This window comes from Sinocyclocheilus anshuiensis, unplaced genomic scaffold (genome assembly GCF_001515605.1).
Source record: "Sinocyclocheilus anshuiensis isolate Anshui unplaced genomic scaffold, SAMN03320099.WGS_v1.1 scaffold1127, whole genome shotgun sequence".
Taxonomy (NCBI): Eukaryota; Metazoa; Chordata; class Actinopteri; order Cypriniformes; family Cyprinidae; genus Sinocyclocheilus; species Sinocyclocheilus anshuiensis.
This window is the reverse complement of record NW_015546115.1, coordinates 1,105,327-1,132,272: the sequence shown is the minus strand read 5'-3', so window position 1 is coordinate 1,132,272 and position 26,946 is coordinate 1,105,327. Positions and strand designations below refer to the sequence as shown.

General features: G+C 38.2%; 2 protein-coding genes across 2 annotated transcripts; both read left to right on the top strand.

Annotated features, from left to right (window-relative positions):
* Positions 1-2,972: 2,972 nt before the first annotated feature.
* On the top strand, positions 2,973-11,001 carry LOC107700807 (cadherin EGF LAG seven-pass G-type receptor 3-like). The gene is made up of 20 exons (XM_016502622.1): positions 2,973-3,060; positions 3,432-3,500; positions 3,656-3,819; positions 4,073-4,114; positions 4,223-4,312; positions 4,404-4,493; positions 4,628-4,735; positions 5,732-5,845; positions 5,935-6,028; positions 6,178-6,290; positions 6,403-6,576; positions 6,997-7,122; positions 7,225-7,476; positions 7,609-7,707; positions 8,139-8,311; positions 8,412-8,560; positions 8,704-8,999; positions 10,186-10,296; positions 10,588-10,779; positions 10,886-11,001. The coding sequence occupies exons 1-20, from the start codon at positions 2,994-2,996 to the stop codon at positions 10,973-10,975; spliced, it is 2,613 nt and encodes an 870-aa protein (XP_016358108.1). The 5' UTR covers positions 2,973-2,993; the 3' UTR covers positions 10,976-11,001.
* Positions 10,990-25,978, top strand: LOC107700806 (protocadherin Fat 1). Its single transcript, XM_016502621.1, has 29 exons — positions 10,990-10,996; positions 11,471-11,778; positions 13,745-13,786; positions 13,895-13,984; positions 14,076-14,165; positions 14,420-14,527; positions 14,743-14,856; positions 14,939-15,032; positions 15,639-15,751; positions 15,865-16,038; positions 16,129-16,257; positions 16,351-16,506; positions 16,673-16,853; positions 16,964-17,094; positions 18,402-19,355; positions 20,070-20,195; positions 20,292-20,543; positions 20,633-20,731; positions 21,537-21,709; positions 21,844-21,992; positions 22,533-22,840; positions 23,201-23,311; positions 23,687-23,878; positions 24,003-24,097; positions 24,469-24,633; positions 24,767-24,961; positions 25,089-25,187; positions 25,300-25,321; positions 25,422-25,978. Exons 1-29 carry the CDS (start codon positions 10,990-10,992, stop codon positions 25,506-25,508), a joined length of 4,764 nt encoding a protein of 1,587 aa, XP_016358107.1. The 3' UTR covers positions 25,509-25,978.
* Positions 25,979-26,946: the final 968 nt, after the last annotated feature.

Below are 26,946 nucleotides of genomic sequence, written 5' to 3'. Positions count from 1 at the left end.
TTGAAGTGGAGCTTGTGGTAGAGTTTGAGGTGGAGTCTGTGGCGGTGCTTGTGGTAGATCCTGAGGTGGAAACTCTAGTGAGACTTATGGTAGCACTTGTGGCAGGTCTTGCGGTGGGTCTTGTGGTGGTGTCTGTGGTGGAGGTTGAAGTGGAGCTTGTGGTAGAGTTTGAGGTGGAGTCTGTGGCGGTGCTTGTGGTAGATCCTGAGGTGGAAACTCTAGTGAGACTTATGGTAGCACTTGTGGCAGGTCTTGCGGTGGGTCTTGTGGTGGAGTCTGTGGTGGTGGTTGAAGTGGAGCTTGTGGTGGAGTCTGTGGTGAGGGTTGAAGTGGAGCTTGTGGTGGAGTCTGTGGTGGGGTGGTTAGGGTTAGAATTAGGGTTTGGCTTAGGGTTACTTGCATGTAATTATGCATAATTAATTGTTATTATAACAATAAGTACATGTAACGTGTAACAAGGACACCTTAAAATAAAGCATTACCAAAATTTCCTTACAGATTCAGATTTCTTTAATTTTCTAATCATTTGAGTTTTAAACACATTTGTCTGTTAATATACTAAATCAAATTATTTTTTGTTTTGAATTTATATTTCAAATACACTTAATAGTTAAAATAAGTAACACAGTGTTATGTAAATGAATGTTTGATTGAGCTGTTTGTTTGCTGATGTGTACTTACCTGCTGTTCATCAGGGTCTTCAGGCAAGCAATGTCATTTGTGATATCATCATCAATTAAAGCTTTGGTTAAAAAAGGTTAAAAGATCAAATGTAATTGTTTTCTTTGATTCATAGTTCTAAAGAGTGACAACATTCAGGTATAACTCTTATTTGTGATGTTTGACATGTTTCCCTGCAAACTTACCAGTGCATTTCATGTTGCAAATATTGGAGTCTGTGGTGGTGGTTGAAGTGGAGCTTGTGGTAGAGCTTGAGGTGGAGTCTGTGGTGGAGCCTGTGGTGGGTCTTGTGGTGGAGCCTGTGGTGGGTCTTGTGGTGGAGCCTATTGTTGGTCTTGTGGTGGAGCCTATTGTTGGTCTTGTGGAGGAATCTCTGGTTGGTCTTGTGGTGGAGCTTGTGGTGGGTCTTGTGGTGGGACTTGATGTAGGCTTTGAGGTGGTGCTTGAGGTGGAGCTTGTGGCCCTGGAAGTGAAACTTGATGTAGGCCTTAAGGTGGAGGTGGATGACTGAGGTGGGGTGTCATCGGGATTGTCCTCTTCACCGGAATTTACCTCTACATGGGAGGCGCTGATGGTTTTAATGAAGTTGAAGTTGAAGTCAGAGCCTTTGGCCTTGCAGACAACTGCCTCAAAAAGAAAAACGCATATGGATGAAGGTAATGAACCTCATAGCTGCATACCATGTGACATGGAAATATAGCCTCCTGAACAATCTGAAGGAAAAGTAACTCTATTACTCACGTCTAGCGTCAAGATCAATTCTTCTCCCAAGACCTTAATGTCCTGAAACCGTGCAGCCTCCAGCTTGGCCTTCAGCTCACATTTACTCATAAACCATCCCTCAGTCACACTGGATCCCAGCAGAACCAGAAGCAACATCTTCATTGAGAGAATTTTCTTCATCTCTCTCTGCTCTGAAATCTGGAGATTAAACACACAGGAAAGTGAATGCAGAGATAAATATGATTATTTTGTTAGGCTTCACACTTTTTTGCTTAAGTACATTTATATTTAAGTCGGTATGTAACTTGCAAAAAATCTTATATTTACTGAGAATTCAACTTGTTAATATGACTGTATAGCAAGTGGAATGATGAAATAAAAAATAGTTTATTATTTTAGCTCTAAAATGCAAAAAATATCTGCATATAGATTATGAAATAGATAAGACTATCAATTTATCAGACATTTATCATTTCGTGACAACCCTGCAATCATGCAGAGACAAGAACCATATTAAAATGAGTCTTACCATTCTGTTGTTGGAGATACAGATGAATGAGTCTTCAAATGTTCCTCAGTCTTCTTCTGTACTGTGACCCATCAGACTTATATATGCTTGAATTGCCTCCACCTGCAGCTGCACCTGTACTTTTGGCTCATTCCACCATTATTTATATTTCTTAGAATTTTCGTTTAACATGTTCCAAAAGACTTATCAAGATATCAAGCCAAATGTACAAATAAAGCACTGACTCAAAACAAAAGATTTCCATCACTAGTAAAACATCCACATAATAAAATATGGAAAAATATCTTAAAACAATGATTTTTGAGAGATTCGATTTTAACAACCTAATCACTGATCACCTAATCAACAGTTAAATGTATATAATCTAATTGGAAACCATTTTGTAATGTGATCTTAGCAACACTTGAGTAAAAAGCCAGGTCTTCTAACACAGCAGTGCATGGTGTGAATTGATCGTTGTCACATATCTGTTTAGCCTGTACAGCATGTTCAATTGCAGGCCAAAGTCCAGCATAAAAGTCTTTAGATTTATAACTTAAATATGGGATTTTGGTGTCATCCGCTTACGGTTATTTTAGGTACACAAAACTTTAGGTTATCTTGCTGTTCTAGTTATTTACTCATTAGCAACTAATCTATCAGAAGTATTACACATTCACAGAAAAAAGCTTACTTCCAAAATAAGATGGATAGACCCAGATGACTGAAACAATTGAATGAGTAGAAATGGTGGAACAAGATCAAGTAAAGGCCAATAACAAAGTCTAGGTTCAAAATGTCAGATATCCTCAAATAAACTTGTAACATGATTTTTTTTTTTTTTTTGGCTACATCCCGTCCTATATGCTGTCTGAATAATACAGAATTATTCAATAATCCTGAATAATTGGCCTCTATGAAGCACCTTTGATACCAGCTTACACATCTTTATTTGAGGCCATAACTGTTTATGGCATACAATTAATAAACAGCTCAGAGGCCAATATTACACAACAAACAGTCATTCTCTTCACTACCAGGCTTCTTAAAACAAGCTGCACTGACTGTGAATTGTGGAAAAATGGTCTTATTCTCTATTTTAATTATTTTAGCCTGTCTGCATGTCCACAGTGTAAGGAGTGCTATCGGTAAGTCAAATTTATCCACAACCAGCTGAAGTAACTATATTAAATTCAAACATTTGGATGTGATGCCTAACCTTTTAGTAGTTCCATTTAATTCTATCGATTGTCTGTTGTTTAAAAGCATGTGTTTTAAAGGACAAAGCTCTTCTAATGAATTAATATGCCTGTCAGAATTTAATAGGAAACAATTTTGCTTACTAATATAAGTGGAGTGATTTAAGATTAAATTACATGAGTTTGGACACTGGAGTTTTCACCAATTAATATTCGTTGTTAAATCAATACACTGTATGATTTAGTGTATTTTGTGCTACTGAGTTCAGGACTTTAGCTGTTTGTTAAATTCTTAAACCAATGACTTGTTACTGTTTAAGGTTCCTCGCAGATAAACTGTGCAACTGGAACTAATATTAATGTAGGGAGCGTCCTGGAGGGATATGAAGGTGAGATATGCCCACATGACTTAACTGAATACTATTAGTCCACGCTACTATTTGCAAGTAAAAAACAATAAGAACAACACTGATATTATCTAGTATTTATGTTTTAGATTGTGTGTTAGAATATGCATTTAAATGTGTATTTAACCTGGCCTAAGGTGATGTAGAGATTCTCACTAATATCGGACCTAATGATCGTCTGCTTCTGGAGGCATATCTCTTTCCTATTGGTTTGGAATTTCTGGAGCTGATTTATTCTGATGGAGATTCGACCGCTACTGTACGGACCAAAAAACCACTGGACGCTGATGAACTAAAGGAGGTTTGTTCCAGCCTCACTGATTCATTGAGTTGGTAGAGTCTCAGCTACGACCGCTACTGGACGGACCAAAAAACCACTGGACACTGATGAACTAAAGGCGGTTTGTTCCAGCCTCACTGATTCATTGAGTTGGTAGAGTCTCAGCTAGTCTCTACTGACTTAACTAAGCTTTCTTTACCAATTCTGACATAGCTGATAATATTGCATTTGATTTTTTTTTTTTTTCACTCTTTGTATGTTTTATTTATTCTAGCATGGAGAGAAATTATATTATTCAGTCACCTGCTCAGGAGGGGTATGTTTGTTTAAACAATAACATCATGAAATAATTAAGGCAAAGCATTATAGAAATAAATATCCAGCACATAAACCTTAACTAAAAAGTTTTGATTGTTAATTTCAGCTAAAAAACATCCGGACGGTAGACGTTCTGGACGTCAATGACAACCCTCCGATCTTCCAGAGCAAGTCATACAGCGCCACAGTGTCAGAGGTGTGTGTAATGTCACGTCTCTATACAGCTGTAGTGTGTTTGGTCACTGAGAGATCTCACATCTCTTAGTAAACCCTGTCTTTTGCTCCAGACGACGACTGTGGGTTCAGATGTGCTCAGGGTGAGGGCTGACGATGCCGATGTCTCTCCAGAAAACAACAGAATTACGTATTCAATACTGGTGGGTCATGAACAATTCTCATGAATTTGATATATACAATAGGCTGCATTGTGCAACAGCTATGTAAGCTCAGCTTGTGTCCATAAACTTATCCATATTCTCATTTTAATTGATCACTTCCACTCTATTAACAGCATCCAGTACCAGATGACTTTGAAGTGAGACAGGACGGTAACATCAGGTTGAAACAACGTCTGAACTACAACAATGTTCAACAGTACATCTTCACTGTGAAAGCTGAAGTAAAGACAAACTTTCTCACATCCTACCAGTCCTGCATCCACATCATTATGATCAGTAAATTTCAAAATATTGCTCGTCTATCATTCAAAGCATAGTTCTGTCATCATATACTCACAAAAAGAGACGTTTAGCAGAATGTCCAAGCTGCTTTTTCCATACAGTAAAAGTGTGAGGATCAGGAAAGGCATTGGTGATGACAGGATTATGATTTTTGGACTGAGAACTATCATTTTAAGGTTGATAGTAATTCAACACTACATAGAAAAAATGTTGGGTTGCACATATTGGATCACTATGTTGGGTTATTTTTAAAAATTCTTATTATTTTAATTACTGGGTTTTTTTTTTTTTAGATTGTTGGGTTATTTTAGTAGCAATCCAGCAAGTTAAAATAAAGCATAGCTTCTGCAGTGACAGTTAAAATTTATACAGTCCAGTAAAGAGACAGCAGCTTAATTATGATAGGTAAAGTTTATTATTTATATATCTCTTATTAATTATTACTTACTAAATGTTAAATATATCCCAAAAACTGTATCTTTGTCATTTTAAAATGAAGTTAAGATTCCTTGACAGTTTTATTGCATAATGTCCTGAACTCCAGAGAATGAGATGTAAATGAATACACTTTCCCAGCTTCCTAAAATTAATAACTATAAACCATTAGCATATAGATAGATAGATATTGATATGTGTATTTGTTTTTGAATTTTCTCTCTCTTGTATTTTATACAAATCTGTATATTTTATATTTTAAAACATTTTAAAACATTTTTCCTATTGTTATTATATCAAATAAAGATTTGGTATTTGAAAACAAAGTACAAAATCAATTTTAATGTCATAAAAATTATAATAATAGTAAATTCAGTGGTTGGGTAACTTTCAACCCAACTGACTGAGATGAGATTGTTTCATTAGGTTAAAATAAACCACAGTTAGCAATAGTTGGGTTACTAGTGGGGTTATTTTTAAGTGAGTTTGATTTCTTGCAGGATAAAGGAGAACTCAGTGACACAGCAACTGTTACAGTAACGGTAGAAGATTTTGACAACCTAAACCCTTATTTTGATCACAGTCTCTATGAAGCATCCATTGAGGAAAATCAGGTAAACGACATTTCAGAACGATTAAAGCTTTAAATCCATGTCTGACCGAACAAATAAAACCCTTTATGTCTTTTTTTGTCTGTGCCTAGGCAGGACAATTGTCAGACTTCACTCCTGAGGAAATAAAAGCTCAAGATGGCGACACGGGCATCAACGAGCCTGTCGTTTACAGTATAACAGCAGGTGCCATTAACAGAATTACAATGCACATACATGACCTGCGCCCTAATCTAATCAATAAACAATGTTTCTTAAACTGATCTAAATAATGAAATGATCTGAGTTACATTTCTGATAATAACAAAGCACATATATCCATCTTTCCATTCCAGTCCTTCCAAATGATTATCAGGGCAACTTTGAAATTGACCGAAACAGTGGACTCATCTCCGTGACAACAGCACTAGACAGAGAGGAAATTGACCAGATAACGGTTTACATACAGGTATAAGACATTTCTAAAGACATTCATTTAAAAAGATGATGTTATGAATCTGAAGAGATTTCAGTATTTTGATTCTTCATGTTTTCTCATCAATGTTTCCTTGTAAAAACAGGCAGCTCAGCAGGATGATGCCAGTAAGACGACAAACGCTGTGGTGTCTGTCACCATTGAAGACGTGAATGACAACCCGCCAAAATTTGAGCAGGATGAGTACACAGTGTCTATTCTGGAAAATTCACCTCAGGACCAGTTTGTGCTTCAGACTAGAGTCACTGATCTAGACCTGGTACTGTTCCTGAAAACCTTGCTGTCTGTTTGTACAAGTAAATAATAAAAAAGTAACACTTTATTTTAAGGACCAATTCTTATTAGCATGCATATTACTAGCATTTCGGCTGTTTATTAGTACTTATAAAGCACATATTAATGCCTTGTTCTGCATGACCAGATTTTAGATCCCTTAATCCTCCATAGTTAATAGTTAGTTAATTGTGAGAACGGGTCCCCAAACTAAAGTGTGACCAAAAATACACACCCACAAACACTAAAAGGACGAATCTCATCAAAACTGACATGAAATGTCTAGGTTATAAGTATACAAAGATCTACACTGTAAATAATCCTCAAACTTCCAACCAAGTAAGCCTTTGCCAAGCCAGAATTGTTGTTTTGATGCACTTACCTTTTCTTGTTTCTTTCCGATCAGGGTGGGTTCTCTAAAGGTCACTTTATCATGGACAGTGATACCTTCGTTATCAACAGTCAAGGAGTAATATCACTCAAGAGCGATGCCACCTTGGATAGAGAAACTATAGGCAATTACATTATACAGGTACAATGCAGACATCATATTCATCTCTTGAACACAACTATTCACAACATGTTCAGGATTGTCTATTCATTCTAAATGGGATGCTTGCATTGTTTTCTTTAGGTAATAGCTGTAGACCAGCCTGATGATGGTTTAAGCTCCACAGCTCAGGTCAACATCACCGTTCTGGACGTCAACGATAACAACCCACAATTCCTTCCTCTCCCAGAGCGCATTGAGATTCAGGAAGGTGTTTACACTCCCTCATCACCTGGAGAGGTGTGCGTGATATCAGCCACAGACTCTGACATTGGAGAAAACGGACGTGTCGCCATCACTACTTACTCACACAGTGGACTATTCAGCTTCAGAGAGGTGAGAGGACTTACGAGAGCTGTCACTGATTCTTAGAGTGCCTATCTACATTATATCATATTTTTATAGACATTGTAATGTCAGTGTCCAGATCTTTCTCCGCTTGTACCAAAATATTTCCTTTTCTTGTAGGATGGGACTCTACTAGCTATCGAGGCGCTGGATCGGGAGACACAGGACGTGTATGATGTGGTCATTGTTGCAATGGATCATGCAATCCCACCAAGAAATGTATTAATTTCCACTTATTTGCATGATTGCATGGTGTGACTATATGTACTTTACAGTTTTGTAATTGTATTGACTGGAACAAACTTAGTCTCCACAACAGACGGCGTTCCCACAGACTGTTCACAGATTGGCTTTTGCATATTAAAAATAATGCAAAAACTTCTCATAATGCAAGCATCTTATTGGCAAGCTTTACGCAACAGTCTGGGAGTAACAGGTTTATCTGTCTGGCAGCATACAAATCTATGTTTGTACAAGTGATTCTAAGGAAGAACTAGTTGTTTGATTTGCCAGAGCTTCATGTATTAGAAAGTTTGAAAGATTTTCCATGTTTTGTTTGAAGCACTTGGTAGCAAGCAAATTAGACAACATTGCAATTAAGGGCTTTTGGTCTGTACTACAAAAGGATAGCTTGTGTTTATTTTCTGCAGAACATCACCACAGTGAGGGTCAGTATCACAGACGTCAATGACAATGCTCCAGTCTTCAGCTCTGACACTTACAGCAGAAGCATTCTGGTTAAAGACGCCAAGGTTGGAGAGGTGCTGCTGACAGTCTCTGCCACAGATAAAGATGCCGGATCCAACTCAATCATTAGCTACAGGTACAGCTCAAGACTAATATTCTGTGGCTTTAGAATCATTAATATGAAGGCAAAACCATGAAAACACTTACCTACATGCATGAATGTTGTCTTTCTGTAGTTTCTCTGAAAACTCTTCCATGGTCACACTGGATGCTGAAACAGGAGACATCACTTTGACCTCTGACCTTAGTGAGGTCACAGAAGACATGCTGCTAACCCTGACTGCTATAGCGACAGATCATGGAACACCAGCACAGTCTGATGAAGGTTTGAGTGTAGCTTGTTCCCACTTATATAAATATAAAAAAGGCAGAAACATGTCTGTGAGCGCCAAGTGTTAATACAGCTGTTACTGCCTTTCAGCGTTCATTCTTCATAAATTCATCCTTTCTTCTTTCTTCTCTCTATAGCCAAAGTCTTGATTCATTTCAAAACTGACGGTTTGGCTTTTGAGAGCTCCTCCTACAACTTTACAATCAAGGAGAACGAACCTGAGGCCACGATAGTAGGCAAAGTCAAGGCATTAACAGGGAGTCCACTGGTTACAGTCAGCTATAACATGAAGTCACACAAGGATGTCTTCTCTGTGGATGGTGAGGGAATTATAAAAGCTCTCAGACCACTGGACAAGGAGGAAGAGGAGTGGTACATCCTCACAGTAGAGGCCATAGACTCCAGAACTCCTCCAAACACTGCAGAGACAATGGTATTATTCTCACTACAAACTAAGGCCGGAAACATACTGTGCAAACAAAGGTGACATATCATGAAAATCAGACTTTTTCCGCGTTTAAGTGCTATAATCAGGTCCTCGGTGCATCTACCAAACCAAAAAACGTGAAAGCCTTTGGTAAGCCTTTCTCTGCAAGCTTGTGAAAAAAACGAGTGCATCAGATTTCGCTCCCCCTGTGATGTAGAAAGGGGATCTTATTATAATATTACCGCCCCTTAATCTGCACGTTTCCACCCATGGCGCCACCATTTTGTTTTCGCAAGCGACAATGGTGTACCAGTTGTAACTCCATTGCAAAGTTCGAGGAAAGCATGCTAACTGTTCTGTCTTTGGCTGCACTGATGAGCACAGACCACTATTTAGAGTCCCAGCCTCAGAGGAGACAAGAGAGCCGTGGATTTATTTATTTATTTACTGTATATTACGGTGCTGCCACACACATCTAATATAAACATGTGATTTCTTTCCCATCTGTTTACCTTCACAGACATAACCGACTGTTTTTGTAACTCGTGTGTTTTTAACATAAACTTGTGTTTATTTGACAGTTTAAGCGCAATAAGACGTGAAAGAACTTTTTCGTTTAGTACTCACATGCCATGTGACAGCCGCTTTCTGTGCATGTGCGTGCAAAAAGTAAAAACTAATATGATTTAAAACGCATGATTTCAGCCCAACAGACCTGATAATCAAAACCAAACATGTTTTTAGCAGAGTATCTGAGGAATGAGCTGTAAAGGCGCAACTCTATTCTGGAAAAGGGGGCGGGGAGCAGCAGCTCATTTGCATTTAAAGATACATGCACGAAAACAGCATGTTTCTGCTTCCACTCAAAACAGGAATTTTCAAAATGATATAATAAATGGTCCGTGGGGTATTTTGAGTTGAAACTTCACAGACACATTCTGGGGGACACCTGAGACTTATATTACATATTGTAAAAAGGGGCATAATAGGCCTCCTTTAATAATCGAACAACACATTGTCCTGTTGTACATGAGGCAACAAAGTAAACGCAGCAAGTACTTTAGTTGTATTTGAATCCTGAAAGACCTTTACAGGAGAATATGTTTCTGGCCTCGCTCTTGTACATGCAAAAGTCACATACTTACACAAGCTAAAAAATATTAGCATTGACTTTCTCTCACTTAATTTTCAGGTCAGTGTTCAGGTTGTGAATGTGAATGAAGCTCCTGTGTTTGATGCTGCAATATATGAGGCTCAAATCCCCAGTAACTCTCCATACAAATTCCCTATAGTGAAGGTTCAGGTAAGTGATAAATGTAATAAACTGCAATAATGAACCTTGGCATGTAACTTTTCCCATGCGTGCTATTGGCATCAATCTTGCCTCAGATCATGCCTTATTTGGGAGATGTGGGCTTTAAGTGATCAGAATTTTCTGTATAGTTTGGTGTCTGAAATGTTTCTCCCAAAAAGAAGCTAAGCTGCTAGCCAACAAACTATAACTAAACCAAATGAAAATGCAATAGACTAGACTATTAATAACATATAACAACATGTTCGTTTGCAATTGGTTGAAATGTTGTGTTTCCTTCAGGCATCAGACCCTGATGTGGGCGAGAGCTCAAAATTGCAGTATTCCCTACTGGAGCACTGTCCACTGCTGGATGTAGAGGCAAACACTGGTCAGCTCTACGTACTGGATGTATCCGGTTTTGGAGACGGTCTGTTCACCTTACAGGTTAAAGCCACTGATGAACTCGGACTGTTCACAAATACAACAGTAATGGTGAGCAGAGTTGTTTCAATGCCATTTTGATTGAAAGCCGTAAAAACAGAGCCATCAATGCAATGCATTCAATGATCAAATAAACTTTTTTTGTGCTTGCCTGCAGATCAGAGTGAGAGAAAGTGCAAGTGACAACTTTGTGGTCATTCCAAAAAAGCCTATGTTCAAACTGAAGAAGATGATACCAAAGAAATGATACCCCTGCTCGGCATGGGCTGTTTGGAAGATTGATGTGTGTACTATATTTCCAAGTCTTGAACAAAACAAAACAGTGTTTTTTGAACCAGTTCTTTTAAATAAACATAGTCCTTTCTGGTTTACAAATTAATTTAAACGATTCTTTCACAATGAATGGTTCATTGGTACTTTTGAGCACTGTGTGTTTTTCCTCAGTTCTTTGTGAAAATCTGTGAAAATCCTCAGTGTGAATCCTGAAAAAGAATAGAATTAGAATAGAGAGTGCTAGAGTTAGAGGGTCAAATACAGATGGAAGAGATGTGTTTTTAGCCAATTCTTGAAGATGGCTAAGAACTCGGATTGAGTTGTGCTGGTCATTCCACCAGGAGGGAACATTTAATGTAAAAGTCAAATGAATGCAAATAACGTTTGCAAATAAAAAGTTCATTTCCCCTCAGTATTCAAATCTAATCCGATGAACGTGTCAAAACTAACATCTTTCTTCTCTCTGTAGCTGAAGTCTTGATTAACTTCAAAATTACCTCTCTCACTGAGAGTGTGGCTTTTGAGAGCTCCTCCTACAACTTCGTAATTAAGGAGAACGAACCTGAGGCCACGATAGTCGGGGAGGTCAAGGCATTAACAGGGAGTCCACTGGTTACAGTCAGCTATAACATGAAGTCACACAAGGATGTCTTCTCTGTGGATGGTGAGGGAATTATAAAAGCTCTCAGACCACTGGACAAGGAGGAAGAGGAGTGGTACATCCTCACAGTAGAGGCCATAGACTCCAGAACTACTGCAGAGACTGCAGAGACAATGGTATTATTCTCACTACAAACTAAGGCCGGAAACATACTGTGCAAACATATCATGAAAATCATGAAAATCAGACTTTTTCCGCGTTTAAGTGCTATAATCAGGTCCTCGGTGCATCTACCAAACCAAAAAACGTGAAAGCCTTTGGTAAGCCTTTCTCTGCAAGCTTGTGAAAAAAACGAGTGCGTCAGATTTCGCTCCTGACGTAGAAAGGGGATCTTATTATAATATTACAACCCCTTAATCTGCATGTTTTCACCCACAGCGCTGCCATTATGTTTTTGCAAGTGACACCGGTGTACCAGTTCTAACGAATGGCGAAAGTTTGAGCAAAGCATACTAACTGTTCTGTCTTTGGCTGCACTGACGAGCACAGAACACTATTTAGAGTCCCAGCCTCAGAGGAGACAAGAGAGCCGTGGATTTATTTATTTATTTACTGTATATTACGGTGCTGCCACACACATCTAATATAAACATGTGATTTCTTTCCCATCTGTTTACCTTCACAGACATAACCGACTGTTTTTGTAACTCGTGTGTTTTTAACATAAACTTGTGTTTATTTGACAGTTTAAGCGCAATAAGACGTGAAAGAACTTTTTCGTTTAGTACTCACATGCCATGTGACAGCCGCTTTCTGTGCATGTGCGTGCAAAAAGTAAAAACTAATATGATTTAAAACGCATGATTTCAGCCCAACAGACCTGATAATCAAAACCAAACATGTTTTTAGCAGAGTATCTGAGGAATGAGCTGTAAAGCCCTACAGCAGCTTATTTGCATTTAAAGATACATGCACGAAAACAGCATGTTTCTGCTTCCACTCAAAACAGGAATTTTCAAAATGATATAATAAATGGTCCGTGGGGTATTTTGAGTTGAAACTTCACAGACACATTCTGGGGGACACCTGAGACTTATATTACATATTGTAAAAAGACCAGATGCAAAGCTTGACAAAGTGTAAACAACAGTTATTTTCATTATTTTGGCGACGGATGATTAGAGCATTCTGCCTGCTTAAATCAGACAGATGCTAGTATTAAAATAAATACTAGTACATTGTATTAATAAATAAAATGAACATATTTTACAATAAAACCATGCAAATGAACAGAGCATTGATTGACTAATTTGTTCGTTCATTCATTCACGTTTTTTGCTGGTATTCATTAGTGATGTAATAATTTACTAAATATTTCTGAAATGGAAAAAAAGTAATATTTAATAATATAATAATAATTAGACCCACACGTACACTAAATTGCGATTAAATTTTAGTGCCATGTTAAAAACTAAAAAAAATCTAAAATTACGAGATTAAAGTCGAAATGTTTCGAGAATAAAGTCGAAATGTTTTGAGAATAAAGTCTAAATATTTTGAGAATGAAGTCAAAATTCTGAGAATAAAGTCAAAATATTTTGAAAATAAAGTCAAAATTACGAGAATAAAGTCGAAATTACGAGAATTAAGTCGAAATTACGAGAATTAAGTCGAAATATTTTGAGAATTAAGTCAAAATTACATGAATAAAGTCAAAATGTTTCGAGAATAAAGTCAAAATATTTCGAGAATAAAGTTGAAATTACAAGAATTAAAGTTATAGCCTAATATTTTGAGAGTATAGCCTATATTGCGCATGCAAATGGCCCGGATTGGGAGCAATAAGTTGCCAGGCCACCGGAATATTTTGACTTTATTCTTGTAATTTTGACTTTATTTTCGAAATATTTCGACTTTATTCTCGCAATTTTGACTTCGACCGCTACTGGACGGACCAAAAAACCACTGGACACTGATGAACTAAAGGCGGTTTGTTCCAGCCTCACTGATTCATTGAGTTGGTAGAGTCTCAGCTAGTCTCTACTGACTTAACTAAGCTTTCTTTACCAATTCTGACATAGCTGATAATATTGCATTTGATTTTTTTTTTTTTTCACTCTTTGTATGTTTTATTTATTCTAGCATGGAGAGAAATTATATTATTCAGTCACCTGCTCAGGAGGGGTATGTTTATTTAAACAATAACATCATAAAATAATTAAAGCAAAGCATTATAGAAATAAATATCCAGCACATAAACCTTGACTAAAAAGTTTTGATTGTTAATTTCAGCTAAAAAACATCCGGACGGTAGACGTTCTGGACGTCAATGACAACCCTCCGATCTTCCAGAGCAAGTCATACAGCGCCACAGTGTCAGAGGTGTGTGTAATGTCACGTCTCTATACAGCTGTAGTGTGTTTGGTCACTGAGAGATCTCACATCTCTTAGTAAACCCTGTCTTTTGCTCCAGACGACGACTGTGGGTTCAGATGTGTACAGGGTGAGGGCTGACGATGCCGATGTCTCTCCAGAAAACAACCGAATTACGTATTCAATACTGGTGAGTTTGAGTCTAATGTATGTGATATATTAGCACGAAACTGCATTATTTGTATCAGTAGCTAAATGTAAGTTCTGCCAAGTTAAATTTCCAGTAGGGCTGTCAAATATTTATTTATGGGTCTAATTAATGGGGGGTTTATATACAGTTACAGTAAAGAAAACTAAATAATAATGTTTATTTAGTAAGCTCAGTTTCTACTGTTTGAATTTATCCATGTGCTCATTTTGATTATTCACTCACTCTATTAACAGCATCCAGTACCAGATGACTTTGAAGTGAGACAGGACGGTAACATCAGGTTGAAACAACGTCTGAACTACAACAATGTTCAACAGTACATCTTCACTGTGAAAGCTGAAGTAAAGACAAACTTTCTCACATCCTACCAGTCCTGCATCCATATTGCTTTGATTACTAAACTTCAAAGTACTTCTCTAGTAGTCTATTCTTTAAAGAAGAAACAGTCCACACAAAAATGAAAACTCATTTATGGAACCCAAAATGTTTAGCAGAATGTCCAAGCTGCTTTTTTTTTCCATATAAAGCAGTAACACAACACAATGTGTCTTTGCAGGATAAAGGAGAACTCAGTGACACAACAACAGTTACAATAACAGTTGAAGACTTTGACAACCTAAACCCTTATTTTGATCACAGTCTCTATGAAGCATCTATTGAGGAAAATCAGGTAAACGACGTCAGAAGAGAAGATCAATGCTTAAAACACGTCTGACCACACAAATAAAACCCTCTTTTCTGTTCATGCACAGGCAGGGCAATTGTCAGACGTCACTCCTAAGGCCATAAAAGCTCAAGATGGTGACACAGGCATCAACGAGCCTGTCGTTTACAGCATAACAACAGGTGCTGATAACACACTACATGACATATGTCCTAATCTAAACAACCTCCTCCACCTGTTTCCAAGTTGCTCAATAAATGTGGCAAAGCTAGAGGTGAAAAGACTCATTTTAAGTCTGATAATATGGAGGGATATAAAAATCCACCAAACAAGCCACATGAAGAAATACTGTAGTAATTTATAGCAAATGCTATAGTGTTTTTGAACCATACTTTAGTAAAGTACTTGAATTAATTTGTTGTGGTAATTCTATAGTTGCTGTGGTAATATAACAATTACTTTACCCAATACAATACTAAGTTTTCTACAACTATAGGGTATATTATACTACAATACACTACAGTGTATTATTCGCTATAGTTAATATTACAGTATGCTGTAGCATTCATTAACAAAGTGTTGTAAATGCTATAATATATACAGTATAATACACTTTACTATAGTGGTTCAAAAACACTATAGTATTTACTATAAATTACTATAGTATTTTTTCATGTGGGAAGAGTCAAACAAGTACAAAATAACAAGTACTTATAATATACTTACATTTGAATACTCTGAATTAAGTTTCTGGTAATAAAGCACACATATCCACATTCTTGTTCCAGTCTTTCCAAATGAATATCAGAGCAACCTTAATATTGACCAAAACAGTGGAATCATCTCCGTGACAACAGCACTAGACAGAGAGGAAATTGACCAGATAACAGTTTACATACAGGTATAAGACGTTTCTAAAGACATTAATTTAAAAAAGATGATGTTATGAATCTGAAGAGATTTCAGTATTTTGATTCTTCATGTTTTCTCATCAATGTTTCCTTGTAAAAACAGGCAGCTCAGCAGGATGATGCCAGTAAGACGGCAAACGCTGTGGTGTCTGTCACCATTGAAAACGTGAATGACAACCCGCCAAAATTTGAGCAGGATGAGTACACAGTGTCTATTCTGGAAAATTCACCTCAGGACCAGTTTGTGCTTCAGACTAGAGTCACTGATCTAGACCTGGTACTGTTCCTGAAAACCTCACTGTCTGTTTGTACAAATAAATAATAAAAACTGAGAAAAGAACTTACTAAGTGACCTCTTTCATCCCAGGGAGGATTTGTGGGAACAATCCGGATTATTCCAGACTCTGTCCCTTTTTCAATCAGCCCTGATGGAATAATTCTGGTGAAAAGCTCAGTGGACCTAGACAGAGAGACCACAGCTAGCTTCAGTTTTCAAGTAACAATAAGGCTCATTTTATCATTAAATATGATTATGCATTCTGTGCAACGAAAAATTATGTGACACCAATTTTGTTTTCAAAATCTTAAGGTTGAAGCACAAGAAAGCCCTCCTTCTACCGACAAAGCAACAGCAGATGTGACCATTGTCTTGCTGGATGAGAATGACAACAGTCCACAGTTTACAACTTCCAAGTATGAGGGCAAAGTTTTCAGCAACCAGACTGCTGGAATGCAGGTTGTCAAGGTGAGGAATCATTGTTTTGTTGAGTCATTTAAATGTTTTCCAGCACAATCAATACTTTAGTACATTTTCAGAGATTGTGGAACCATAATGTCCTTATAAGATGACTAATATACCATAAACTCTGGAAAGAAGTTGTATACTAACTATACATACATATTCATGTAAGGTCGAGGCAGCAGACCTGGATGAAGGTCCAAATGGAGAAATCCGCTACTCCATTGAGTTTGGAAATGAGAAAGGTCATTTTGAAATTAATGAGAATGATGGGGAGATTAAACTAGTTAAAGAAATTGACCTGGTGGACAATACAATCCTTGAGTTTGCACTCTATGTGACTGCAAAAGATGGTAAGTTTTCATATCTAGGTGTTTTGGCAGACATTTGATGGCGGCATATATGGCTGTGGATACATAACTTTTGACTTAAAAACCACTGCACTTTGTTTTCATACCATTAGGGGGTGCTATAAGCAGATCAACTTCTGCAATAGTGAATGTCAAGGCACCTGGAGAGTCTCATCCTCAGTTCCTTCGGGACACCTACCAGGGACAAGTAGAGGAGGATCAGGCAGACGCAGACATCGTGAAGGTCCTTACAGCACAAACAGAGATTTCCTTATAAGAGCTTCTTTTCCAAAGCACTGTCTCTGTAAATGATATAAAAGCCTTTGATGATAATAATAGTCTGCTGAATTACAACCATCTAAACTAACAACAACAACAACAAAAACACGAAAAGATCATTTCACCAGACTTGGTACACTTATGTATGGGCTCAGTCTGAGGACACATGCAAAAAATGGCAGAGCTTGGCCACTTGGTGGTGCTATAACAGGAAAAAAGATGAAATTATTTGTAAAGCCTCGTTTCCACTGAACGGTACGGTACGGTACAGTACGGTATGATTCGGGATGGTACACCCTGATCTGGCTTGCATTTCCACCGCCAACCGTACCTTTACTTGATAGGTGTGGTCTATGCTGGAAAGTAACGACTGACGTCAAGAAGAAAGTACAACATTGTCTGTGTGTACGTGTGTGAAAATATAACATTCTAAAATATACTGTTATATTTTAGCGTTTGCACACTCCGATGTAAACAAGCCCAACACGGATGAGCAGCATGGCAGAACGAGTGAAGGAGACACTTCATTTCATTCCCTTTGTAGCAGTTGGCTATTTTGGTACTATTCACAACTTCTGACAATGAAAACAGAAGTAATTGCGTACCGTACTGCACTGTACTGAACCATACTGCTCGGTGGAAACGAGGCTTTAAAATGAATTCATTAGTCCAATCTACTTGAAATTTAGCTTGTGTCAAAGCTCCATCCAGGGTTTATGAGTACAGTCACATATCTCAAAAAAACATGTAAATGTAAAAATCCTGTCATGACTTTCTCACCCTCATGTTGTTTCAAACGCATTTTTTTTTCTGTGGAATACAAAAAGGAGAAATTTACAAGAAGTGTGAAAGCATGTGACTGTCAATCTCCAAAAAGAACACCATAAAACAGGAGTCTCCAACCCTGCTCCTGGAGAGCTACCATTCTGTAGATTTCAACTCCGACCTAATCAAGGTGTTCAGGGCTGCTTGATAATTACAGGCAGGTGTGTTGGAGCAGGGTTAGAACTGAAGTCTGCAGGACAGTAGCTCTCCAGGAGCAGCTACTGACATAAAAGGACCATACGGCTTATGCACTATATTCCAAGCCTTCTAAAGTTATTCAACAGCTTTGTGTGAGGAACGGACTGAAGGAATCATTATATGCTGAAAATCAGAAGACTTAGAATATAGCATGCATTTCTTTAAATGTTAATCAATTTTGAGTTCTCACATACTGTAACAAAGGTAAATAGTCTAATCATGGACCAATGTGGACTCTCTCATTTACAGGTTGACTTCCTGTCCCTTGAACCTATAGTTCCTGTCATCTTAACGGTTGAGAGTGAAGCTGACAAGTTCTCAATAAACCAGGATACAGGTGTTCTCTCGACCAAAGCCAAACTAGACTTTGAGGAGACGAGCAGCTACACTGTGCAGGTGTCGATAACGGATGGTACTAAACGGGATGTTGCATCAGTCCTGGTTGAGGTGCTGGACATCAATGACAACAGTCCAGAGTTTGAAAATCACCCTGCTACTGTCCCAGTACCAGAGGATCACAAGGTGGGAGATGAAGTAACATCCGTAACAGCCACAGATGCAGATTCAGGGTTTAATGGTGAAGTGCGATACACTCTCCTGGGAGGTGCTGGGAGATTCAGTGTTGACCAAGAAACAGGAGTGCTAACTCTAGCAGATCCCCTTGACAGGGAGACCCAAGATGAGTACAGCTTAGTAATCACTGCCCAAGATCAGGGACGCCCATCACATTCCGCTACCACCACTCTGGAAATCTCCGTGACTGACATCAACGACAATGCTCCCATATTTTCCAAACAACAGTATGAGACCACAGTGTCCGAGCATGCAGAAGTAGGAACAAATGTCATAGACGTCATGGCGACAGACAAAGATGACGGTGAAAATGCTATCGTGACTTATCACATTGTCAAACAGGAGCCTTTTTCAACACCACTCGTCTTTACCATTGATGAAGGGTCTGGCTCCATAAACCTAGCTGAAAAGCTGGATTATGGCAAAGCTAAGAGTTACACTCTAGAGGTGGAGGGACGAGATGGAGGAAACCCTGTTCTCACTGGCAGTGTTTCTGTAACGGTGTGGGTTGAGGACGCAAACGATAAAGCTCCTGTGTTCAGTAAGGAGGACCAGTATGATGTGTCCGTCTATGAAAACCTTGCAGGTGGAACTGCTCTGTTATCTTTGGAGGTTTCAGATGAGGATGAGGTAAGAAAAGGAGACAAAAACTTACAAACTTATGGTATTCTGGCAACATCTCCCGTAAAGCCTATGTAGTAACTGCCTAGCAATGCCTCTAGCAACCACCCAGAAAACCTTAGAAGCAATTTAATCACCTCAAAAACATGAGCAACCATATAGCAACACTATATTCATCCTGTTAAGCGGTTGCAGAGGTGTTCTGAGTGGTTGCTGAGACTCGTCATTCTTGCAGCTGCATAGAAACCACTCAGAACATCTTTGGACCTTCTCAGCAACACTCAGCTTTCACCCAGAACACTCTAGCAACAACTTAAAACTCCGTAACACCTTCAGGGGTGCCGTAACAGGGGGATGGTTAGGATGATTCCAAGGGCCCTGATCAGATAGGGGCCTGACACAACCCATGCCCTTTGGAACACAATTTCTACAGAGGGGGTCCGAGTCAACATGCTGTTCAGGGGGCCCAGAAACCGTAGCAGTGCCCCTGAACACGTTAGCCACCCTAGCAAAAATTCCCTACCAACTACTCAGAAAAGTTTAGCAACAGCTTAGTCATGCAAGTATACAAGGCATATGTAACATTCCAAACTACAATTTAAACTACAAAAGTCCTGAACAACTTTCAAATTCACTTTGTAAATTTCCAAGTAAAGCTTTGTCAAGCCAACATTCCAAGTTTGTTTTGATTGAATTACCTTTTCTTGTTTCCTTTCCGATCAGGGTGGGTTCTCTAAAGGTTTCTTTATCATGAACAGCGATACCTTCACGATCGACAATCAAGGAGTAATATCACTCAAGAGCGATGCCACCTTGGATAGAGAAACTATAGACAGTTACATCATTGAGGTACAAAACTGTCACATTCATCTCTTGAACAACTATTCACAACATGTTCAGGATAAATATTAATTCTAAATGGGATGCTTGCGTTGTTTTCTTTAGGTAATAGCTGTAGACCAGCCTGATGATGGTTTAAGCTCCACAGCTCAGGTCAACATCACTGTTCTGGACGTCAACGATAACAACCCACAATTCCTTCCTCTCCCAGAGCGCATTGAGATTCAGGAAGGTGTTTACAGTCCCTCATCACCTGGAGAGGTGTGCGTGATATCAGCCACAGACTCTGACATTGAAGAAAACGGACGTGTCACCATCACTACTTCCTCTTACAGCAATATCTTCAGCTTCAAAGATGTGAGGACCTAAACCTATGACAGTGCATTGTCAGTTGTTCAGTTCTTATTTATTATTCTTATTTATATTTATTTCCTTTTTCCCTGTAGGATGGAACTCTACTAGCCATCGAGGAGCTGGATCGGGAGACACAAGATGTGTATGATGTGGTCATTGTTGCTGTGGATCATGGGATCCCACAGGGAAATGTAATTTCCTTTCCTTTGAACAATTAGCATGATCTAACGGCATACTTCAGTGCAGTTTTGTTATTGTACTTACTGGTACATTCTTAGTCACAACCTCAGACAGCATTCCCACAGTCTGTTTACAGACTACTGGTGCTCATTGCCAATATAACAAAAATCACAATAACTTTGATCTGATCATCAGGTTTTCTGAAAGACAAAGGAGTCAGCGTGTAATTTTATTTTTACCTGTCCGCCATGATACAAGACATGCTTGAAGGATAAACTAGTTTTCCAGAGTTCATGAAAATCAAATCTTTGAAACACTTCCCTTGAGTTTTGTTTGAGGCACTTAGTAGCATGCAACTTGGACAACACAGACTAGGGGTAGCAATCTGCCTCTGCCTTCCTAGACTTTAGTTCCAGCCTTGTTCCAACACACTTGGCTGTTGTTTTCAAGTAATCATGAGCACCTTGATTAGCTGGTTCAAGTGTGTTTGATTAGGGTTGGAGCTAAATTCTGGGGAATGGCAGCCCTCCAGGAACAGGGTTGACTACTTCTGCTGTAAATTTACATCACATTTTATATTTTTCCATCTCTAAATGACATGTAAAGCAAACTCCAGGTAGTAGTTTTTTATGTTGCACAGATGATCAACCAGTCTAAGCTGCTATCGATTAAGACATTGCGCTGTGAATCCAACTTTGTTTCAATATTCAAACCTCTAGATTTGACTAATCACAATTCTTAAATTTGATATTAGACATTGCAAATATGGGCTTTTGGTCTGTACTACAAAGGATTGCTTGTGTTTATTTTCTGCAGAACATCACCACAGTGAGGGTCAGTATCACAGACGTCAATGACAACTCTCCAGTCCTCAGCTCTGACACTTACAGCGGAAGCATTCTGGTTAAAGACGCCAAGGTTGGAAAGTTGCTGCTGACAGTCTCTGCCACAGATAAAGATGCCGGATCCAACGCAATCATTAGCTACAGGTACAGCTCAACTTTCATACTTATAACTAGGCTTCCATTTAGAAAAGTTAAACTCTTTAAGGATTAATCATAAAAACACACTTACCTACATGACATCTTTTTAAGATGGATGCATGAATGTTGTCTTTCTGTAGTTTCTCTGAAGACTCTCCCATGGTTGCACTGGACGCTGAAACAGGAGACATCACTTTGACCTCTGACCTTAGTGAGGTCACAGAAGACATGCTGCTAACCCTGACTGCTATAGCGACAGATCATGGAACACCAGCACAGTCTGATGAAGGTTTGGTTCTGGTTTGCATAGTTCCTTTGAATTCCTGTGAATGCATTTACATTTAGTCATTTAGCAGACGCTTTTATCCAAAGCGACTTACAAATGAGGACAATGGAAGCAATCAAAATCAACAAAAGAGCAAGTGCTATAACAAGTCTCAGTTAGCTTAACGCAGTACACGTAGCAAGTTTTTTTTAAATTATATAAATAAAAAGAAAACAGACAGAATAGAAAAAGAATAGAGAAAGCCAGTGTTCAAGGCCTTTTTGCTTTTGTTAATTGTATGATAAATAAAAAGAATAGAATTAGAATAGAGAGTGCTAGAGTTAGAGGGTCAAATACAGATGGAAGAGATGTGTTTTTAGCCAATTCTTGAAGATGGCTAAGAACTCGGATTGAGTTGTGCTGGTCATTCCACCAGGAGGGAACATTTAATGTAAAAGTCAAATGAATGCAAATAACGTTTGCAAATAAAAAGTTCATTTCCCCTCAGTATTCAAATCTAATCCGATGAACGTGTCAAAACTAACATCTTTCTTCTCTCTGTAGCTGAAGTCTTGATTAACTTCAAAATTACCTCTCTCACTGAGAGTGTGGCTTTTGAGAGCTCCTCCTACAACTTCGTAATTAAGGAGAACGAACCTGAGGCCACGATAGTCGGGGAGGTCAAGGCATTAACAGGGAGTCCACTGGTTACAGTCAGCTATAACATGAAGTCACACAAGGATGTCTTCTCTGTGGATGGTGAGGGAATTATAAAAGCTCTCAGACCACTGGACAAGGAGGAAGAGGAGTGGTACATCCTCACAGTAGAGGCCATAGACTCCAGAACTCCTCCAAACACTGCAGAGACAACGGTACTATTCAACTACAAACAAGGCCAGAAACAAACTCTACACAAGTATGCAAACACCAATGGTGGATAGCTAAAACCTGCAGAGTAGTTGTCCTTTAAGAACATTGCACCTCTTAATGCAACACTGAGAATGCACAAAGAACATTTGTAGCAAATTGCGAATAAATTAAATTTAAGAATGTAATGACAAATTTGTGTAACTAGAAATGCTTGTGTTCACATACTTGAGAAGAATGTGTTTTGGGCCCAAGTCTTGATGTTCCAACACATGTTAAAACCAAAGTTTCTCCTCTAACAAAAAAAAAAGTGGGCACAGGGCTCAGATATATTAGCATTCGACTTTCTCTCTCTTAACTTTCAGGTCAGCATTCAGGTTGAGAACGTGAATGAGGCTCCTATGTTTGAGACTGAAATATATGAGGCGGAAATTTTCACTATCACTCCATACAAATTCCCTATAGTGAAGGTCCAGGTAAGTGAGTCTCAGGGGTGGCTGGTGCTTTTCAAAAGAGGGCATAGACATCAGTTGTAAATGCAATGGATGTACTCAGATTCATTTAGCCGTTTGCCAAGGTACACTGGAAGGATATCTAGAGACTAGAATATCATAGAGACTTAGGGGTGGGCTCTTTTGACTCGGGCCAGTAAGCAAACACCTAGCAGCCACAGAGAACATCTTAGCAACCGTATTGCTAATGCTTTAGTAACTTACTTGAAGACCCTTGCAAAATGGAAATACCTAGAACACAGAACTGTATATAAGTAATAGGCTAGAGAATTTGTTAATTGTAGTTAATCAAGTATTTTTCGGGGTTACTAAGTGGTTGAAATGTCATGTGCCCCTCAGGCATCAGACCCAGATGTGGGCGAGAGCTCAGAATTGCAGTATTCCCTGGTGAAGTCCACATCTCTGGTGGAAGTAGAGGCAAACACTGGTCAAATCTATGTACGGGACGCATCTAGTGTCAGAGACGGTCTGTTTCCCGTAGACGTTAAAGCCACCGATAAACATGGACTGTCCACAACTGCAACAGTACAGGTGAGAAGAGAGAGACAACAGGGAAAAGCTTTTGCAAGACTTTTTCAAATGACCAAAGGCATTGTGATGGAGATCTGTGAAAATTCAAAAGATCAAAACAAGCTCTCATGTTTTCCACCTACAGATCACAGTGAAAGACAGCGAAAGTGACAATGTTGTGGTCATCTCTCTAAACCAGGCCGTGTTCACAGTGGAGAAAAAGATACCAGAGATTGAAGAGTGAGTAGGAGAATTGCCATTTCTCAGCTTACTTTGCATGGGGACAGAAGGGAAGTTTAATCATTGCAATTTGTGTTTTGAGAAAAGAAAGTAAAGGGAAGTATGTTTGTCCAAATTGTTCACCCATGTTGTCACTATTTACTCACCCTTATGTCATTCCAAACCTGATGTGGCTGACTTTTCACTGCAAGACAAATGGAAAGTTTTTTTTTGTTAAGTTCACATTGACCATTGGACTATCAAGCTTCAAAAAAGACACCATTATATAGTCCATATTATGCATGTTTTCCAAACTTGAATTAATCGTTCTTTTTAATAAACTTGTTGCAGTTGACAAATCAAACTGAATGCTTCATTGGTGTTTTTCTCAGTTCCATGAAGAAAGCTTTAGGTTTGACTGTGAAAATCCTCAGTGTGAGAGCTAAGGATGGGATTGAGATGCGCACCATTCTCCGAGAGTCTACAGCCAAGACTTACATCAGCTTCATTGCGATGGATACCAGTGGTGCTGTCATTGAAGCAACGGAGGTCAAAGAGTATGTTAGAAATGCAATATATTCATAAAAGATTTCCCTTTTTTGCTTTTAAACCCTACTAGGTTTCCATTGTTGCACAAGTCTATGCCGTTTACAAGATGCGAGTTTGAGGGATCTGAATTGTGTCCCACAGGAAACTGCAGAGTAATCATGACGCTTTAAAAGTGGAACTGGAGAAGGTGTTTGGTTCCGATTTGGAATTCAAAGTGGAGGATGGTTCTGGAAACAGTTCTGAAGAGTCCAGCGAAGCAGTACTTATTGCTCTCAGTGTTCTGCTGGCTATGTGCATTGTGGGAATTATCGCTCTGACAACTGTCTATCTCGTTAGGTAAATTATTAGTGGCCATTTTTCCTTGCACATTTTTCAAAATGACTACAAATTTTTTAGGGGTAAACTTTTTTCAAGCTGAAAAATTGCTAAGTATTTATATAATACATTATTTTTGCTGCCTCAGGAATAAGAAAATGAAGGACACAGATTCTGACAAAGAGAGCTTCAATATTGGCGGAATACAGAACAGATCAAGCATTGACAATGGTTGTAACTTTTCCAGGTAAACACCACAATATTGTCAAAGAGTAGATGCACTCACACTTTAAAAAAATTTGATCTCAAATACAAAATGTGCATCAGGTGTGTTCTAAACACGTTTCTTCTGTTGACAGCAAAAAAGAAGAAGCCAAAGAGGTAAAGCACTCAATTCATACGTAGAATTCAGCCAATATTCTGTTAGTGGAATTTAAAAAGTTTGCATTTACAAATACATATTTCAAATTTTGTTTTTCAGGTTGAGTTCAGTAACACACGTGAGTTTGAAAGATATTCTGAAAATGATGCAGATTTGACAAACGGAAGCAGCATCTCTGCCTTCTGAAAACATCCCAATGGATCAATGCTCCTCAATACTTGTCATTATAAGAGTTCATGAGTTTTGAAATGAATTCTGACACACTATTAATGCTCTGTTCCATAACATAATGAGTCGCATTTTAAGGCAATTCCAAAAGATACAAGCAAATCCCATACTGCATTGTGACAAGACATGTTGACTATAAATATACTATATACTACTATATTATACACAACATTTTATGCTTGCTGCCTATGTAGCATTTGCAACATCAGTCACTTCTAGGTTTCACTTCAGTTAAGCTGCTGTCTTAAACTCACCTGTTTTTAGAAAAGAGCAAAAAATCTCCTTTGTATACATGTTTTCCTTTCTTTTAAGTAATATGTTCATTCAACTGCCTTGCATTTTGATTTTCAACATGGTCTTTTACAAAGGGATTCGGACATCCCAAAACCTGCTTACAAATAACAGTAGGCTTTTGCACTTTAACCGGCTCAGCTACAATTGTGTATCAAAACACATTTAATTTGTATCTTTGATGATGTAAATACCTTTTTAGAATGATTAAACTTTTGGAAAATGTTTCTTAACCATTGTGGACGTGTATATTTATCAAAGGACAATCCACAGCTGAGGCTTTAAGAGTTTTGATGAGTTTGAGTTTTAGCACCCTTTAAACCAGTTTGTGCTTTGGGCTGTGCTCAGAAAAGCATACTAGCACACTACTACTTTTTGTACACAACATTTTTATGTACACTTACATTTTTGTTGACAACAGTTGCATATGCAAATATTTGTAGATTAATCTGAATTGAAAGTCAAACGTTGAGGCATTTGTACAAAAAAATTAAATAAAACATTTTGTATGCATTAAAAATATAAAAATCAGTAGTATTTCTGAAATGTTAAATTAAATTAAGTGTTTCTGGTAAACAATGCAGCATATTAACATTTGAAATGTTTATTGTTGCATTTACAGAAAAAAAGAAGTATGCGGTGTTCACTATTGTATATTGTACGCTATGTATTCTATTCTGAACACAGCCACCTTAGCCACTAGTTACACTCACAACAGAAAGGGGAAAAAAAATAAAAATAAATAAAATAATCACCCCACAACTTGCTTTTTTGGACTCCATTCATAATTAAATCATATTAAAATTTTATTAAGTTATATCCTATATTAAAATAAATCAAAACAGAAAGACTGAGAGAGAAATCAAATACAGAGAACGAGAAGAATGACATCCAATAGGTTATGGAATGTATTTCGGTAAATAAAATAGAGCTCCAACTGTTCCATCAAATGTGCAATATTCCGGCCACAAATGTTCTGAGCCTGAAAAGAGCACCGTAAGTTTCTATATACACAACGTAGGTATATATATACACAGTAGATTTATATATACAGTATACTGCACTTGAATGGATATATACTGTATACATATATCTTACAGAAATA